The sequence below is a fragment of the Chinchilla lanigera genome, unplaced genomic scaffold (assembly GCF_000276665.1).
Source record: "Chinchilla lanigera isolate Chin_1 unplaced genomic scaffold, ChiLan1.0 scaffold00067, whole genome shotgun sequence".
Lineage (NCBI taxonomy): Eukaryota > Metazoa > Chordata > Mammalia > Rodentia > Chinchillidae > Chinchilla > Chinchilla lanigera.
In genome coordinates, this window is record NW_004955468.1 from 3,927,234 (window position 1) to 3,943,909 (window position 16,676).

A 16,676-nucleotide genomic window follows, 5' to 3' on the forward strand; every position below is an offset into this window, starting at 1 on the left:
TACAGCACTGCTATGGGCAGGGCATTGTCAACAGGGATCTGAAACCCCAGAACATCTTGGTAGACACCAAGGACAATGTTAAAATTGCTGATTTTGGTTTGGGGACCAGGTTTATTCCCAGGCACAAGGGGACCATGGCTGGCTATATACTACGGTACCGTGCCCATGAAACATTCTTGCACAAAGCTTACCAAGGAACAGTGGTGGATATTTAGAGCCTGGGGATCATGCTATATGACTTGATTTGGGGCACCCTCCATTCTGTAAGAGCAGTGGGTACCTGAAGTGGAAGACCCTAAAGGGCAGTTACTCCTGTCCCTCCTTCCCCTCTCTGGACCTGTAAAACCTTATCCTCAAGCTCCTCGCCCAGAGTGTGGCCAACACTGCGGTAGATCTTGTCACACCTGTGGCTTTGCCAGAGTGACCCTTCTCCTAGTCCTCGTGAGCTGCTCCCCAGCTGCAGAAAGTCTGCAGTGTTGAGACTCATGGTCTTAATGGGGTATGACCCTTTGGAGATAAATGGATCCCTGAGACTAAGGACATTCAGTGACCAGTGGCCACATATTTGATCCTAGAATGCCAAGTTGGGCAGGGCATAGACTTCACTATCCCAGTAAAGCCTGACAATCCAGGGGTGGTACTGTCCCCACAGCCACTGATCCTGCACCCGAGGTGAAGCCCCCTGGGCAGCAGGGTGGCAGAGGTTCTCATTCACCTCTTTGGGACCCTGACTACCAGCAAAATCTGCCAGAGTAGCCCTGAGGCATCCCACCTCATGGCAGCCAGGAAGGAAAGAGGGACGAAGAAGGCCTAGGGTCCCAGCATCCCTTCCAAGAGTACTCCTCCAGTGACGTAACTTCCACGAGGCTGTACTTCCTCAGGTGCCCTCCACCTCCCAGTTGTGCTATGGGCTGGGAACTAAGCCTTTAACTTACAGACCTTGGGTGAGTGGGGCTTATTCAAACCATAGCACTTTTCATAACAACCAACCATTGGATACGCCAGTTGACCCATTAGATAAGATTTTTCCTTCTCTAGATTTATAGAAAATACATACTTTGAAAATGAATGTAAATTTTGTCTAAAATTAAAAATATGATCTCATCGACAGTTTCAATGGAAACTGTGTGAGTCTCAAATTCTCAGTCCAATCACTACTCTGACACTGAACAACACCCTGACACTGTACACCCTCAGCTAGTCCTAACACTAATTTTTTGCTGGCATGAATATGCTGTCATCTAAATTGTCTTTGTATTAGCCCTTCGGAGATGTTATAATTAATTAAGCATTTGGCATTTGGGTTGTGAACAAATTTGCATTGTGAGCCACAAATGAGATTCAGTGCCTGCCTAGCCCCTTCTCTGTGGGTAAAAGCTGCCACACCAGAGAGCGTCTGCCACTGAAATGAAAAATACGATCTGTGGACAGCCTTGGCCCTTTGACCTGGATTTGCCAGGATATGCATGTGCAGCTAACTCTAAAGGTTAGTACAACTAGAGTAATTTTACCACTGTGATGAATTCAGTGACTGAACAGTAGCCAACAGTGGAGGATAAAACCATCTGATGAAAAGTTGCTGGGGAATCCTTTTGCCTTCCCCACACAAGGCTCGTTGATTGGTCTGAGGGTCACCAAAACAGAAAACAGATGACTGTGTGTCCTGATGTGATACAGTAAGAACCACACGGCATAGTAGTAATATATTTTTGTACTTCTTCCTCTAAAAAGGAGGAGGGACTGAAATAATCTAATCAGGCTTCTAGAATGACTTCCCAACCCATAGAAAACATGAGGTATAGTGGAATAAGTTATACAATACCACAGAAAATAACCCAACAAATTTTAGGTTGTGGCACATTCTGTTAGTTGACCTGACTTTTTTTCAAGTTAGTTGCATGAAAAATAATTACATATAAGGTCCTGTTCTAGATTAAAGAGCCCAACATGATGGCACACATCTATAATCCCAGCACTTGGGAGGCGGAGGCAGGAGGATCACTGCAAGTTTGAGGCCAGCCTGGGCTATGTAGCGAGACCCTGTCTCAAAAAAAAAACAATCAAGGGTGGTGAAAAAGGAGTAAAGACCTTCTAAAGGCAGGGCCCCAGCAGGTGAAACTCAAGGAAAGAATAATGTGTTCCTGCTTTTGGTGACTAGTAAGGGAGTGGCACTGTTGCTTTCTTTTAGGAGAATATAATTTAAAATTGCAGTTAGCCAGATGTAGTGGCACATATCTGTAATCCCAGCTACTCAGAAGACTAAGGCAGGAAGGTTGCAAGTTCAAGGCCAGCCTGGGCATTTTATCAAGACCCATTCTCAGAATGAAACTTTAAAAGCCTGGGGATATACCTGAGGATTCCTAGGTGTAATCTCCAGTGCAGAAAAAAAAATACTAATTAAAAATTATTAATTAAAAATTATTAATTTAAATTGCAGAGGTGCTAAAAAGGCTTGAATGAATGGAAGGAGAAAAATCAGACTTGGTGAGCAAATGAAAAAGAAGAGTTCATAGACTATAATTTTAGGTAGAACTAGCCTTTACGTGTGTGCATGTGCGTGCGTTACTAGGGGTTGAACTCAGGGCTTTCACACTGAACTATATCCCAGGCCTTTTTAATTTTGAGACAGGGCCTCATTAAGTCACTTTTAAGTTGTCCTGGCTGGACTCAAACTTGCAGTGTTCCTACCTCAGCCTCCCCAAAGTGTTAGGAATGCATGAGTATGCTTCACCCCTGCTTGGCAAGCACTCTGCTACTGAGCTACGTCTTGAATTAGTGGTTATGGTTGCTGGTCAGCTGTGAGATTCTGTAGGAGTAAATAATGGCCTCTTCCCCAGCTCCCACCCTCTTTAACAAATCTGATCACCCATAAAACAACATTTGCCTAAAATTGTGGCAGGGACTTAGAATGTAGCTCAGTAGCAGAGCACCTGCCTAACATGCCCAAGGCCCTGGCTTCAGTCCCCAGCAACCACCCCCAGAAAGTTACTTCTGGTACCAGCACACACGGCGCTTAAATGTCTAGTACACCACAAGAGGTAGCTCTCAACTGTCCAGTACCTCTCAACTGCCTCAGGTCAGCACTGTCTGTGCGCTGCTTGCCGGTGGCAGAACTCATTCCTCCTTGGACAGGGCTTTCTGCTCCCCAAGCTAATGGTAAAATGTCCCAAACAAGGAAAGCAGAAATAGCCAAATGTGAAGGAAGCCCTTTCAGCCCTTGCTCACTACATACCCTCTCCTGGGGAGGCTCCGGCCAGCCACTTGGCCTGCTTTGCTCTTTATCTGGCTGTACCTCCCTCAGTAATATATGGATGAGCTGGCTGCCAGTGTGCAAAGATGAGTGAGGACAATCAAAACTGCTCCAGGCCAGGTAGAATAGACAGTGGCACCAGGTGTGATGCAGATGAAAATTAGCCTCAAGCCTGGCTGTTGTTTTGTGCAGCTCTTCAGCTGCTGCTCCTCTGACTGGATTCACTGGGGTCTTACCGACCTTCATGGCAGGACCTCCCGCCCAACCTGGAACAAGCTGGAGCAGGGCCAGGGCAGAGAGCCTAGCAACTCCGCGGGAGTAAAGAGATGCTGATACCTCCCCGTTCCCAGTTTCCCCTTCTTTATGCGGTTTTGGTTTTTAGACACACTGTACTGATGTACTTTCAGGGATAAGGTTGATACTTGTCTATCTCCTGTACAGCTAGCAGTGGCCATTTGATTTTAAGATGTGGTCCATGAAAATGTAACTTAAAGGACTGGAGGATGAGACTGCTAGAAGGTCCTCTTTCCCCAATTTTGTACTATCCAGAAAGCAGGCAGAATGTCTGAGGATCACTTAGCCACTTAGAACTGTGAAGTAATTTAAGAATAGAAACCTTACCTGAGAACACAGAGTAGAAAGATGGGAATTGAGCTTCTCATGATGTCCTATAATTTTCGTTCCAGCTCTGGGCTTTATCTCTGGATTTGTTTTACCTTAGGGAAAAATCAGCCCTGTATTTGTTTTGGGCTTTATATATTATATGTAGATAAGCCTAACCCTGATGGAATGGGAGCAAGAAAAACAGTTAAGAGGCCATTACAGTAACCAACCAAAAGATGGTAGTAACTTGGAATGGAATGGCTGCAACAAGAGGAGACAACGTGAAATAGTTATGCATTTTTTATTGTGGTGCTATTCATGTGCATAACATAAAATTTCCTGTTTTAACTATACGTGTGCGGTTCAGTAATGTTAAGAATGTTCACATGAGGTATGGTGATGTACACCTGTCAATCCCATCTACTCAGGAGGCTGAGGCAAGAGAATCACAAATTCAGAGCCTGCCAGGGCAACTTGACAAGACCTTACCTCAAAATAAAAAGGCTACAGCGCAGCCTGGGCTCACTCCCTAGTACTGGGAGAAAAAAAAAATTCACAATTGCTATTCAACCATTGATCACCGTCCATCTCTAGGACTTCTTTTTCCATCTTTCCAAACTAAAACTCTGTGCCTTTTAAATAATGACTATTGGTTCTCTTTTCTCCCCAGCCTTGGCAACCACCATCCTACCTCTGTAGTTATGAACTTGACCACCCTAGGAACCCTCTATAAGTAGAATCATAGAATATTTGTCCATTTTGTGACTGGCTTATTTCACTGAGCATAATGCCTTAAAGGCTCGTCTATATTGTAATAGAAGAATGTCCTTCCTTTTGGAGGCTGATGAGTATTTCTTTTGAAGTACTACTTTTATTGTAGTGCTGTGGTGTTGGGATGGGGGTCAAAGCTGGTTCCAGGGTTTCTGCTTCTAGTACTGGGACACATGCAAACGTGCGTGCACGCACACCAGCATGGTGGTGCTATCTGCTGGAGTGAGGAATGGTGGGGGAAGAGCAGGCTGGAAACATGTCTGGGATATCTGTTAGCTACTCAAGGGGTGATTTCAATTAGTTGAATGTACATATTTATTTTCTGCTCTGCTTGGTACTGGAGTTTGAACCCAGGACTTTCACACTGAGCTGCATCCTCAGCCCTTCCTTTATTTTTTATTTTGAGACAGTCTCATTAAGTTGCTCAGGTTTGGCTTGAATGTGAGATCTTCCTCTCTCAGCTTCCCAGAGTGCCAGGATTATAGGCATGCGCTATTGCACCTGTCTCTGTCTCTGTTTCTGTCTGTCTGTCTTTTTCTCTTTCTTGCTAACAGTCTCACTGTGTAGCCTGACTGGCCTCAAATTTACAATCCTTCTGCTTTAGCCTCTTGAGTGCTGGAATTACAGATGTGCACCACCATGCCCCGTTTCTTTCCTTTTTTTTTTTTTTTTTTGCATGTTTGTTTTTACAGTGTTAGAGATGGAACACAGGCCCTCTTGCACGCTAGCCAAGCACTCTACCACTGAGCTACCTTCCTAGCCTGTGGACCCACAAATTCAGAGTTGAAAGCTAAGGTCCAAGCTCTACTTCAGTAGTAGAGCTCTTGCTATCAGTTAGTAGATGGTATTTAAAGCTAGAAAATTAGATGAGGTCATCAAGTGAGTATAGCTAGAGAACAGCTTCAACATTTAGAGAGCAGATGACGAGGAAGCAGCCAAGGAGTCTGCAACAGGAACAGATAGAGAACCAGAAAGAAAGTGAAGCAAGTACTGTATGCTGGACACCAGCAAAGGTTGTGTTTCAAGGTGAAGGACAGGCCCACTCTCTTAGATGCTGCCAGTAGGTCGTGGGGGCTCCATCGTGCCTCTTCCCAGGACTTGTCCTAGTTATCACCAGTTAGAACACCATGTGGATGAGACTGGCCAGAGTTGACTTTGACAGATGAGAACTGTGGTCCCTGTCTGAATGAGGTAGTTTATAAAGCATTGCTATGAAGTATTCTTTGTTTGATTTTTGAAAAAGGGTCTCCCTATGTTGTCCAGGCTTGTCTTAACAGTGGTAGGCTCTAGTAATCCTGCTGCCTCAGCCACCTGAGGATCTGGGACTACAGGCATGTGCCACCATGCTCAGCTTCAAAGTATTCTTGATGGAAGTGACAGATCTTGACAAAAATATATACACTCACAACTCAGTGAGACACAATGGCAAATGCCTATAATCCCAACTTCTCGAGAATCTGAGCAAACTGGGTGTGGTAGTGCTCATCTGTAATCCCAGCAATCCTGAGGCTGAGGCAGGAGGATCACAATTTCAACATAGCAAGACCCTGACTCAAAAACAAGACAGATAGTTTGAATAGAGATCTACTTCAGTGGGGAGCTCTTGCCTAGCATTCATCAGGGCCCTGGGTTCCACACCAGTAGTTGGGGAAAGAAAGGATATATTACAGTATAACTGAACTATAAGGCGTCCTGTTCAGCACATATTATATGGTAATTTTTTTTTTCTTTTGTGGTGCTGGGAATGGAACCCAGACCCCTGTGTATTTGAGCCAGCACTGTACCACTGAGCCATGTCCCCAAACTGGTGTTAAATTTTTGATGTAATTTATCATGGAAAGTGAGCTATAAACGTGCAGTATCATCTAGTCTGTAGTAAAGCACATATAGGTACAAATATGGGCTGTATAGGAAACAGAATTGGTGAGTATATCCATTTATCTAGTGAATTTATTTCTAGTGAATATGTACTTTGGATATAAAAGCCTCTATGCGGCACAGTGCTTAGCCATGAAATCAGATCCAAAACTGTCTCTGCTGTTATTTTCATCAGCAGTAAAGCACCGTGTCCCGGGGCAAAATATAATTTTGTCTGAGTTGTTAGCATTTGGTATGGTTGTCCCCCCTTTGAGGGTATGCTAGCTGTATTTACTTCCCCACTTCTCCTGTGTACATAGTTTGGCAGCCCCCCCAGTGCTCTAACAGTGACTGCAAAGAGGTTTTCGTGGTTCTTTTGTTAGTAGTCTGTGGTCCTGGGGATTGAACTCCGGGCATCCTGCATGCTAGGCAAGTACTGTACCACAGCGCTACACCCCCAGGCCTCTTTTGTTAGATTTTTATATATTAGTTTCAGTAAACTTGCTTTTACATTTTTATACTGTAGTATAATCTGCATATGAATTTTCTGTAGTATAAGTATGGTCTACTGCATTCTTTCTCTCTGGAGACACATTTAAGTCTTGGTATCACTTTGTGGTCTGTTGGTTAAATCATTATGTAATGACTCTGGAATTATAAGGACAAAAGAGGCCTCATTAAGAAAAAGGTTGAAGACATTTGGAACCAGATGTAATACGTAAGGTGTAAGTACTGAAGAGAAAGAAATGATTGAATGGTTTTGGAATTTCTAGTAAAGACAGCCAGTTGAGATCTACTTCTTTTCACTCTACTTTTTTTTTACTTTTTAACTGAACAGAAATAAATGTATATGTTGTGAATTTACTTTCTCATTTGGTATGGCCATAAGAAAGATGAACTGTTAAGTGAAGTTAGGCAATACGATGAACTTTAGTGAGAAATTATTTGTGTTAATATAAAAAATCATAAAATGTTTTGAGGAATGGGGTAAACTTGGGCATACATAATTTTAGTCATATACAGGTATTAGGGCTGAATCAGGCCCTAAGCCTAGAAGAGGAATAAGTGAAACTAAATTTTGAAATATTCTATGAAGGTAGATTTAACATGTAGGTTGATCTTTAACAACTATGCTCATATAGAGTGGTCTTTTGGTGCTTAAAATAGGGTGACCTTGCCGGATATGGTGGTGCACGCCTGTAACCCCAGCACTCAGGAGGCTGAAGCAGGAGGATCATTGCGAGTTCAAGGCCAGCCTGGGCTACAAAGTAAGCTCAAGGTCAGCCTGAACTCCATAGTGAGACCCTGTCTCAAAAAGACATAAAATAAAATAAAATAAAATAAAATAAAATAAAATAAAATAAAATAAAATAAAATAATAGGGTCACCATAAATTAAAATCTGTTTTATAGTCTAAATAAAATATAAGTCACCAAGCAGAAAAGGTCCCTAGTTATATCCATGGCACAATATCCGTGACAGCAGATGTGGTGCCTGTACAATGGACTGGGAAGGTCAAGATGTGTTCTTTACCACCAGGGATTCCTGGAAAATAGGGTTCTAGTTCAGTAGTTCCCTGATGGTTGCCTGTAATTCAGAGCTTTTTAGTACCCATCCCCTGTTGTATCTCTACCCCTGGATTTTGTCCTAGGAAGGCAAGGCAGGCTAGTGGTTAGACATCACTTTTTGGAGTCACACAGACCTGTTATCCTCAGATCCTCACTTATTACCTGCTTGACATTAAGCAAGTTTATCTCCTTCTCCTCCTCCCTCCCTCTTTTTCTTCCTCCTTTTTTTCCTCTCTCTCTTTGCCTTCCCCGCCTCCTTCCTGTCTCTTTTTTTTGGTGGTACTGGGAATCAAACCCATGAATGCTCTGCCACTGAGCTTTACATCCCCAGTCCATTTTATTTTTTTATTTTGGGACAGTCTTATTGAATTGCCCGAGCTAGCCATGGACTTGTGATCCTTCAGCCTCAGCCTCTGAGGTAGTTGAGATTACAGGTGTATGCCCCTGTGCCTAACTTGCTTTATCTCTTTAAGCCCCAGTGTTCTCATCTATAAAATGGATGAAATGCTCACACCTCAAGGGTCATTTCCCCTGTATGAAGTGTTTGGTGTGGCTTAAATACTCAATAAGTGGTAGCTATTGACAGTTTCACTTTCTTTTTCTTTCTTTCTTTCTTTCTTTCTTTCTTTCTTTCTTTCTTTCTTTCTTTCTTTCTTTCTTTCTTTCTCTAAAGATAGGGTCTCACTGTGTTGTTCAGACTGGTCTTCAATTCACTAGGTAGCCCAGGCTGGCCCCAAACTCGCAGATTCTCTTGCCTCAGCCTCCCAAGTGCTCGAATTACAGATGTGTGCAACAATGCCTGGCATTTCACTGTTACTTTAAATTTAAATGTCTGTCCTTGGTCATTCCACTCGTCTGTTCCCCAGTCTACCACATCTGTTCTATAACCCTGTGGAATGTTATGGTCCAGGAAACTTTCTCCATATGAGGGGAAAAATAGCTGTCTGTGACCCTGGGCTTATCACACTCTTTCCAAATTTGTGTTAAGAAGATCCCCGAGGACCCATCCCAGGTTCAAGAAGGGAGAGGTCTGTCATAAGAGAAGAGCCAGGCTAAGGAGTATGAAAGAGAGGGAGTGGGCAGGGGCTGGGGATTTAGCTCAGCAGCACAGCGCTTGCCTGGCAAGTGTGAGGTCGTGAGTTCTATTCCCGGTAGGGGGGGGGCGCGGGGGAGGGAGTGGGCAGAGATAAACTGGAGGCAGAGCTCTGTCCTTTTAGGAGAGTGATGTTCATATACCTATCATTCTAGGTAAAATTTTAGAGCAGATAGTCACGGAAACAGCTGTTTCTAAGGCTCAGGATAACTACGGGTTTGATGGCTTTTAATGAATTATTTACAACATATAATTTGTCATAATTATAATCTAAGTTGATGCCTTACACGTTGTGGGTAGGAAGAGGGAGGAGCTTGGTAGCTAAGCTCTTATTATCATTTCTTATTTGCGGAGAAGAAACTTAGACTAAATGACCCATCTAAGGCCAAATGTGTAGTAAGTAACAGAGACAACACACTAAAAACACCTATTCGAGCTGCCTGGCATCTCTCCTCCCGCTTCCTCCTTCGGCAGCATTCTCCCCTTCCCACCACTCTACCACTGTGCAGTGAAGAGGACCTGCCCCAACCCCATCCTTCCTCAGAGGTGGGTGTGTGACCCAGGGCAGCCTTACTAAAAGAGTGTCCTATTCTGGGCCCTGCCTCAGGCCTTCAGAGCTGTTGCTCAGCATTTTTACTTTTAGGAAAGGGAGTGTAGCTCTTTTCCCTTGGTCATATCATCAGACAGCCTTTTGCTTACCTACCTGCCCTACCATTCTCCAACAGCACCTGACCTCTTATACCTATTTCTAGAGTGGTAACCCCCATGAGTTTAGGGACTTGCTCATTCTCTGTCTTGTATCCTCAGGCTCTTTGTACTTTGTACGTACTAGACATTCACATAGAAATATATTCATTGTAAGAATGAATGACTCACTGGTTATGGTGGGGCACACCCAGAATCCCAGCACTCAGGAGGCTGAGGCAGGAAGATTGCAAGTTCGAGGCCAAAAAAAAAGAAGAAAGACAAAGAATAAATGAGTCACTGTTACTGGTCAGAGTCTGTGAGAATGTATATATCATCTTGTCTTTTTCCTCCTCCCTTTTTGTCATCACTTGCCGAGATTCAAGGAGGAGGGTGAAGAAGAAAGCATGTCCATCCCTGTGGAGCCAGCTCTACTCCTCCTCCCTAGTCTGCACTGCCTAGAGCTTCAGGACCCCCTCAGCCTGTGCCACTTAAGATTCAGTTTCTGTCCTGTGCCTGGTCTCAGTGCTGCCAGCCCTGAACCATAGCCAGTTGTTTAGAGCAGGGACAGCCTGTTAGGAGCTGAATTGTACAGGGCCATTGACAAGTTGTTGGGAACCAGGATGCACAGCAGGTGAGCAGTGGTCAAGTGAACAAAGGGCCCGTCTGTGTGTACCTGTAATCCTAGCTACTCAGGAGGCTGAGATAGGAGGATCACAAGTTCCAGGCCACCCTGGGAAACTTAGTGAGATCCTGTTTCAAAATAAGATTGATGTAGCTCAGCACTCCTTAGGTTAAACCCTCAACCATAGGCAGATGCGGAGGCAGGGTGAGGGATGAAAACAGTTCTGAACATTTACCACTGGGGGCTTGCAGCCACAGGCCTTGTAGGTTTGCTCCTACTAGTTGGATGAATTGCTAACTTAATAAAGTAACCTTTTTATGAGTAATCTATGTAAGCCAGTGAAAATAAATAAAATACCTTTCACACACAAAAAATCCAAATATGATGGAACACGATAAAAGAGTTACAAAAGGTTTTTATTGGTATTGTCAAATTTGGTGTGGGCAAAGGCACTGTAAGAGATTAGGAAAAAATGTCAGTAATCTGGACGATTTCTGCTCAGAGTTGCTTTGCAAATAGCAAGTATAATATTACCCCATAAAGAAAGAGAAATAGGAAATCACAGAGAATACACTGTAGCTGTGGTTAAGACAAGAAAGAACACAGAGAACAGCTGCTGCCAGAGGTTGTTTGAAAAATGAACTTCTGTGTCTTAAAATGTTTATAACACATAATATTTTTGTGTGTATTTTTTTGTTTCATTTTGTTCTTGTTTTTTTTGAGACAGGGTCTTGCTATATGGTTCAGGCCGGTCCTCAGCTCACTATGTAGTCCAGGCTGCCCTTGAACAAGTTTCCAGCATTGTAGAGGGGCACATGTCTGTAATCCCAGCTATGGGGCTAAGGAAGGAGGTTCACAAGTTCAAAGTCAGCCTGGCCAATTTAGCAAGACCCTGTCTTAAAAGGTCTAGGGATATAGCTTAGTGATGAAGTGCTCCTGAGTTCAGTCCCCAGTACTAGAGAAGAAAATAGAAAGTTCCTACTTGCACTATTAACCAACCACTAATGTGTGCCAGGTTAGTAGGTTTCTGTGTACTGATGAGTGGGGTTGCCTCATATGTTTTGTTGACTCCTAGAAGACTGGCCTGTCAGGTTTTTCATAAGGTTGTAAATAAAACATCAACTATATTAATAACTGTGCCAACACTGAGTAACCAGTATCTTTGGATTCCAGTTATAGTGGGATGTAAGCCAAACTAACCTTGTCTCAGATTTTTAATCGCATGGCTTTTTCTTCTCCGTTTGAACACTGGGTGGACATAATTGGGATTGTGGGTTGCTCTGGTTCAGCAGGAGCTGAGAAACATTCAGGGTAGGTAAGCCGGAGTCCAGGTGAGGGGAGTGGAGGAAGGAGCGAGGACGCTTGGTGTGAAGTTGGAATGCCCACTTGAATGTGAAGGTTTACTACTTGGTTAAAATGTTGTGACTTCTAGTCATCTGGGTGCCTACATCCAAATATGAGAATAAAGGCAGATCTTTCTCACGTGTGAGGACTTTCTGACTTCGTAAGATTTTATAATTCTGCAGTTGTTGATAATTGAGAATTCCTTGTGCTAATTCATCAGCAGCCTGCAACCTAAAACCCCTGGCTCTTTTTTTTTTCAGGTATTGGGGCGGTGCTTCTTGACAGTGGTGCAAGTCCATTTCCAGTTTTTGACTCACGCATTACAGAAAGTCCAGCCGGTGGCTCACTCTTGCTTTGCTGAGGCGGTTGTACCAGAGAAGAAGAACAGCAGTGGTGGTGGCAGCTTAGCTGGCATGGGCCACACGCCCGAACTAGAGGAAGCTGTGCGTTCCTGGCGGGGAGCTGCTGAGGTAAGTGGCTTTGGGGAGATTGGGCCCTGTGGTACAGTGGGAGAAGTTCCAGAGGTCTTTTGCCTGTTGGTTCTCAAAAGAGCTATTTTCTTTAGAAGTGTAACTTTTAAATTCTTTATCATTAGCCTGTTCATTCATGTAACAGTGACTGTCCTGGTGAATGCCCATTATGCCAGACCCATGCCAGGCACTGAGCTGACAGCCTCTCCTCACAGCCTACTGGGAGAAGGATTACAAACACAGGGTGAAGGGGCTGTGGTGGAGATGCACAGGAGCCCAGAGGAAGGGCTCTGTTCCCGAGTGGGGTGGTGCAGGAAAGCTTCTGGGAAGAGAGGGGCAGGGAGAAGGCTGGCGCCTAAGTCAGGAAAGACAGGGTGGAGCAGGCTGGAGAGCTCCAGTGCTTAGCCAAGCAGCTAGGTAGGCAAGCAGGGGTGTTTGGCAGACGGATGGAATGACAGGCCCCGAAGCCACAGCCGGGCCACAGTTAAAGCTCAGTGGACATAGGGAATTTTATGTTTTTTGATAGCCAAATCACTGACTTTAGAAGTGCTTGGCATTGTATTTTTTTTAAGATTCTTAGTTGAGAGGCTGGGGATTTAGCTCAGTGGCACAGCGCCTGCCTGGCAAGTATGAGGTCCTGAGGTTGATTGCTGCTACCAAAAAAAAAGATTTTTAGTTGCTCTAACTTTGCCTAGATTTTTATTTGTCAGTTGCTTCGCATATGGTTTGCATACTTCTGCAGTGTTGCTTTATTTGACTTTAAGAACTCTTTAATCTTTTGAAAGAGTGGCTGTTTCCCAGCACAACAGATGAATTAGTGGGGAATCTTGTCTTGGTGACCTCCTTAATGAGGGCATCTGTCCCCATGGTGAGCAGCAGGCTCTCCCTGAGCTGCATGGATGGAGAAGTCCAGCCTAGCAAGGGACCCCTTTTCCAGTCACTCTTACAGCATTCTGCAGTCCCTTTCTACAACAGAAGAATTTAAACTTAAATTCAAACAAGTCAAAAGCAGCTCTTTTAAAAAGTCTGTCTTAAGGAGACTTCTCATGTAATCAGTGAAACCACATTTCCTTTTTTTTTTTTTTTTTTTTTTTTTATCTTTTTGAGACAGGGTCTCCCTATGCAGTTCAGGCTGGCCTTGAGCTCACTTTGTAGCCCAGGCTGGTCTCAAACTCAACGATCCTCCTCCCTCAGCCTCCCAAGCACTGGGATTACAGGCATGCACCACCATGCCTGGTTGAAAACACATTTCTTATAGACATTTAATATTGTGTTTCCAGTATGAGAAGGAAAAAATGAACCTTCCAAATAGAAATTTTAACTAAGACCTACTGCTCTATGTGAGAGTAGAAGGTGATTTCTAGTTAAGGAATGGTGTATTGACTTCTTATGCAATGTCTAATTTGAATCATTCCATAATTAAATTAGCTGTACGTTTCATTTTATGAAATTTAAGAAATTGCCTTTAAACAAATTTTTAAGACACAATTTTTCACATTTTAATACTGTATCATCTCTAGCTGGGCATGGTGGCACATGCCTATAATCCCAGCACTTGGCAGGCTAAGGCAGGAGGATCATTGCGAGTTCGAGATCAGCCTGGGCTACAAAGTGAGCTCAAGGCCAGCCTGAACTGCATAGTGAGACCCTGTCTCAAAAAGACCAAAAAACAAAAGCTATATTATCTCTAATCTCTTTGCTATTCCTTTGTCCTGTTATCATTTCTTTTGAGTTTCCTTTCAGTTGTTTTTTGTTTTCCTGTTTGCTTGTTTGTTTTGATCTCTCTTTCATGGTAAAGATGGTAAAGGCAAAAAAAAAAAAAAAGATAGTAAAGGCTTTCCTCGGGCTTTCTTGCTATTTATCAAAAGGCCCCTGCAATGTTAGGTAGAGACTGCATTGGGGTGGGCCCCTTTTGCTTCCTTTTAGATTGCCGGGTGGTAGCTCAGACCTTCCTCATTGGGCTTTACCCCTCTTTGTCCTCCTGGCTGCTGAGCCCCAACCTTCTGATTATGTTGCTTCCATTGAGAAACTGTAATACCTGGCCAGTCTACTCTGTTCCACCTGCTAGCATCCTTCATGCTGAGAGCCCACAGCATATGAAGCCTCCTAGTGGTACCTTGACCATCTCACCTTGACTTTTCTTCCTCCCACTAGTTGGTCCCCTACCTTTGCTTCTGGCCAGTGCCCTACCCCATCGCCAAAATGCTTCAGCTCCCTGGCCCCACCTATGGCCATCTTTTCTTACTTCCCCTTCATAATAACAGAGGAGGTACCCTTTCTTCCTGCTGGACCTGCCCTGATCCATTCTGCCTCCAGCCCTGAGGTCCCGGCTTCTTTGGACCCTGTGATTTCTCTCCTCTATTTTCTCTTCCTACCAGCACTCAAACATGGTACCAACAGAAAAATCTACCCAAGGGGCTGGGGATTTAGCTCAGCGGCAAAGCGCCTGCCTCGCAAGCACAAGGTCATGAGTTCGATTCCCCGTATTGGAGAAAAACCAAAAAAAAAAAAAAAAAAAAAAATCTACCCTGCTGTGCCCATTTCTCTGCTCTTCACAACCAAGAGCAGAGGAGTTGTCCATCTTTTTTCTCACCTTCCATTCATTATAAAACAAAATTATTATGAAGTAGTTCAAGTACATAGAACATGACACACACATTAGTGTGTTTTAGCTTTGCTAGATAAATCTTAAGCTTTGTGTCACATCTGCTTCGTGCCTTTTGTGTTTAACAGAAAAGTGTTATTACAGATACAGCTGAATCCCTTTTGTACTTCTCTGCTACCTGTTTGCATCCTTTCCTCTGTAGAGATAAACCTCTTGAACTTGGAGCCTGACTCCTGTGCATATTTTCATATTTTTACTGTCTGCATGTATCCATTCATGGTATAATGTATTATGGTGCACAATTTAAAACTTCATATGAATAGCTTTATTCAGTTTGCCAAAATCTGGCTTCCATTCCTATACAAGAATATGCCTACTCTTGTCAAAGTCACTGGTGCCCACTTTCTGTATTTTCAAATTCAGTGAGCCCTTTAACTCCAGTCAGCAGCTTACAGTATTTACAAGGGGAAAATGTAGTACTCTATGTAGTACTACAGGCTGGTCTTGGAACTTACAACAGTGCTCCTGCCTCAGCCTCCGGAGTGGTGGGACTATAGGCATGCACCACCACGCCTGGCCCTTTTTTCTGCATTTTTAATTTAATGTTTTGTTTACCTTTTCTGCTTCTGAGGCTGTCAGCTCGGGGGCCCCTGGAATCAGGTTTTATTCTCTACGCATCTGGCAATAACTAACATAATACTTTACAATTTGAAATATTTGGCTAAACCAGGCATGGTAGTGCATGTCTGTAATCCCAGCACAACAGGCTGAGGCAGGAGGATCTTTGCAAGTTTAAGAGCAGCTTGGGCTACAAAGTGAGCTCAAGGCTTACCTGAACTGCATAGTGAGTCCCTGTCTGAAAAAGACAAAAAATAAAAACAATAAAGTATTTGGCTGGCAGACTTACATAGTCAAATGGAAGCTGGGCATGGTAGCACACACCTGTAACCCAGCAAGGGAGGCTGAGGGAAGAGAATCTTTTTTTTTTAAAGAGTAGGAAAAATTTATTGAGAGAAAGAAAGCTTCTAAGAGGCACAGAAGAGGGACTGGAAAGTGGGTTGCCCCACCAACCCCCCTTCTCATAGGTGTTTATTGAGCAAAGCCACATTTAAGGTGGGACAGAACTACAATCAATCAGTAAGATTACAAGTACAGTCACTTAGGTAATACTGATCTACAGTAATGGCAAATCACAAGGTGGGTATGAGGTGGGACAAGACTGTGGAGAACCAATAAGGTTACAATAAGTATAGTCGCTAGGGTAATGTTGATTTAAGTGGGGATCAAATTCGGAAACAAGTCTCACATAGCAAGCCTACAAGGGTTAGACAGGGATTTTCTGGGAAGGGATAGGTTAAGGAGGTTTGGTCCTCCACCCCAAGGTGATTGATACCTACTTAGAAAATCAGTCACTGCTGTTCAGTGAGTGAGTAGTTCCTCTTTTCTTGAAGCCTGGCCTTCAGGGAATTCACTTCCAGTCATAGTTATCTTTGGCATTGACCTCTCAAGGGCTCAGCCCTGTCTGACTGCCTATAATATTTCTACCTGTAATAACTTAGCTGCCTATAATATTACCCCCTCTGAAGAAGTACCCCTAACTGCCATGAGGGAGCAAAGGTCAAAGACCAGTCTGGCTATTTCCGGCTAAAGAAGGTCGTAGTTGTGACTGGCAGTCAGAAATACTCCACAGGGTGTGTGTGTGTGTGTGTGTGTATTTTTTTTTTTTAATTTTTTTTTCTTGAGAAAGGGTCTTGCTATGCAGTTCAGGCTGGCCTTGAGCTCACTTTGTAGCCTAGGCTGGTCTCG

The 16,676-nt window shown here is 43.7% G+C and overlaps 1 protein-coding gene across 1 annotated transcript in view; it reads left to right on the plus strand.

Annotated features, from left to right (window-relative positions):
- Kiaa0355 (KIAA0355 ortholog) overlaps positions 1–16,676 on the plus strand; it is an 89,674-nt gene that overhangs the window by 43,619 nt on the left and 29,379 nt on the right. Inside the window, exon 3 of the mRNA XM_013522293.1 lies at positions 12,056–12,265. Coding sequence (XP_013377747.1) covers positions 12,056–12,265 — 210 coding nt within the window. The remainder of the gene's footprint in view (positions 1–12,055; positions 12,266–16,676) is intronic.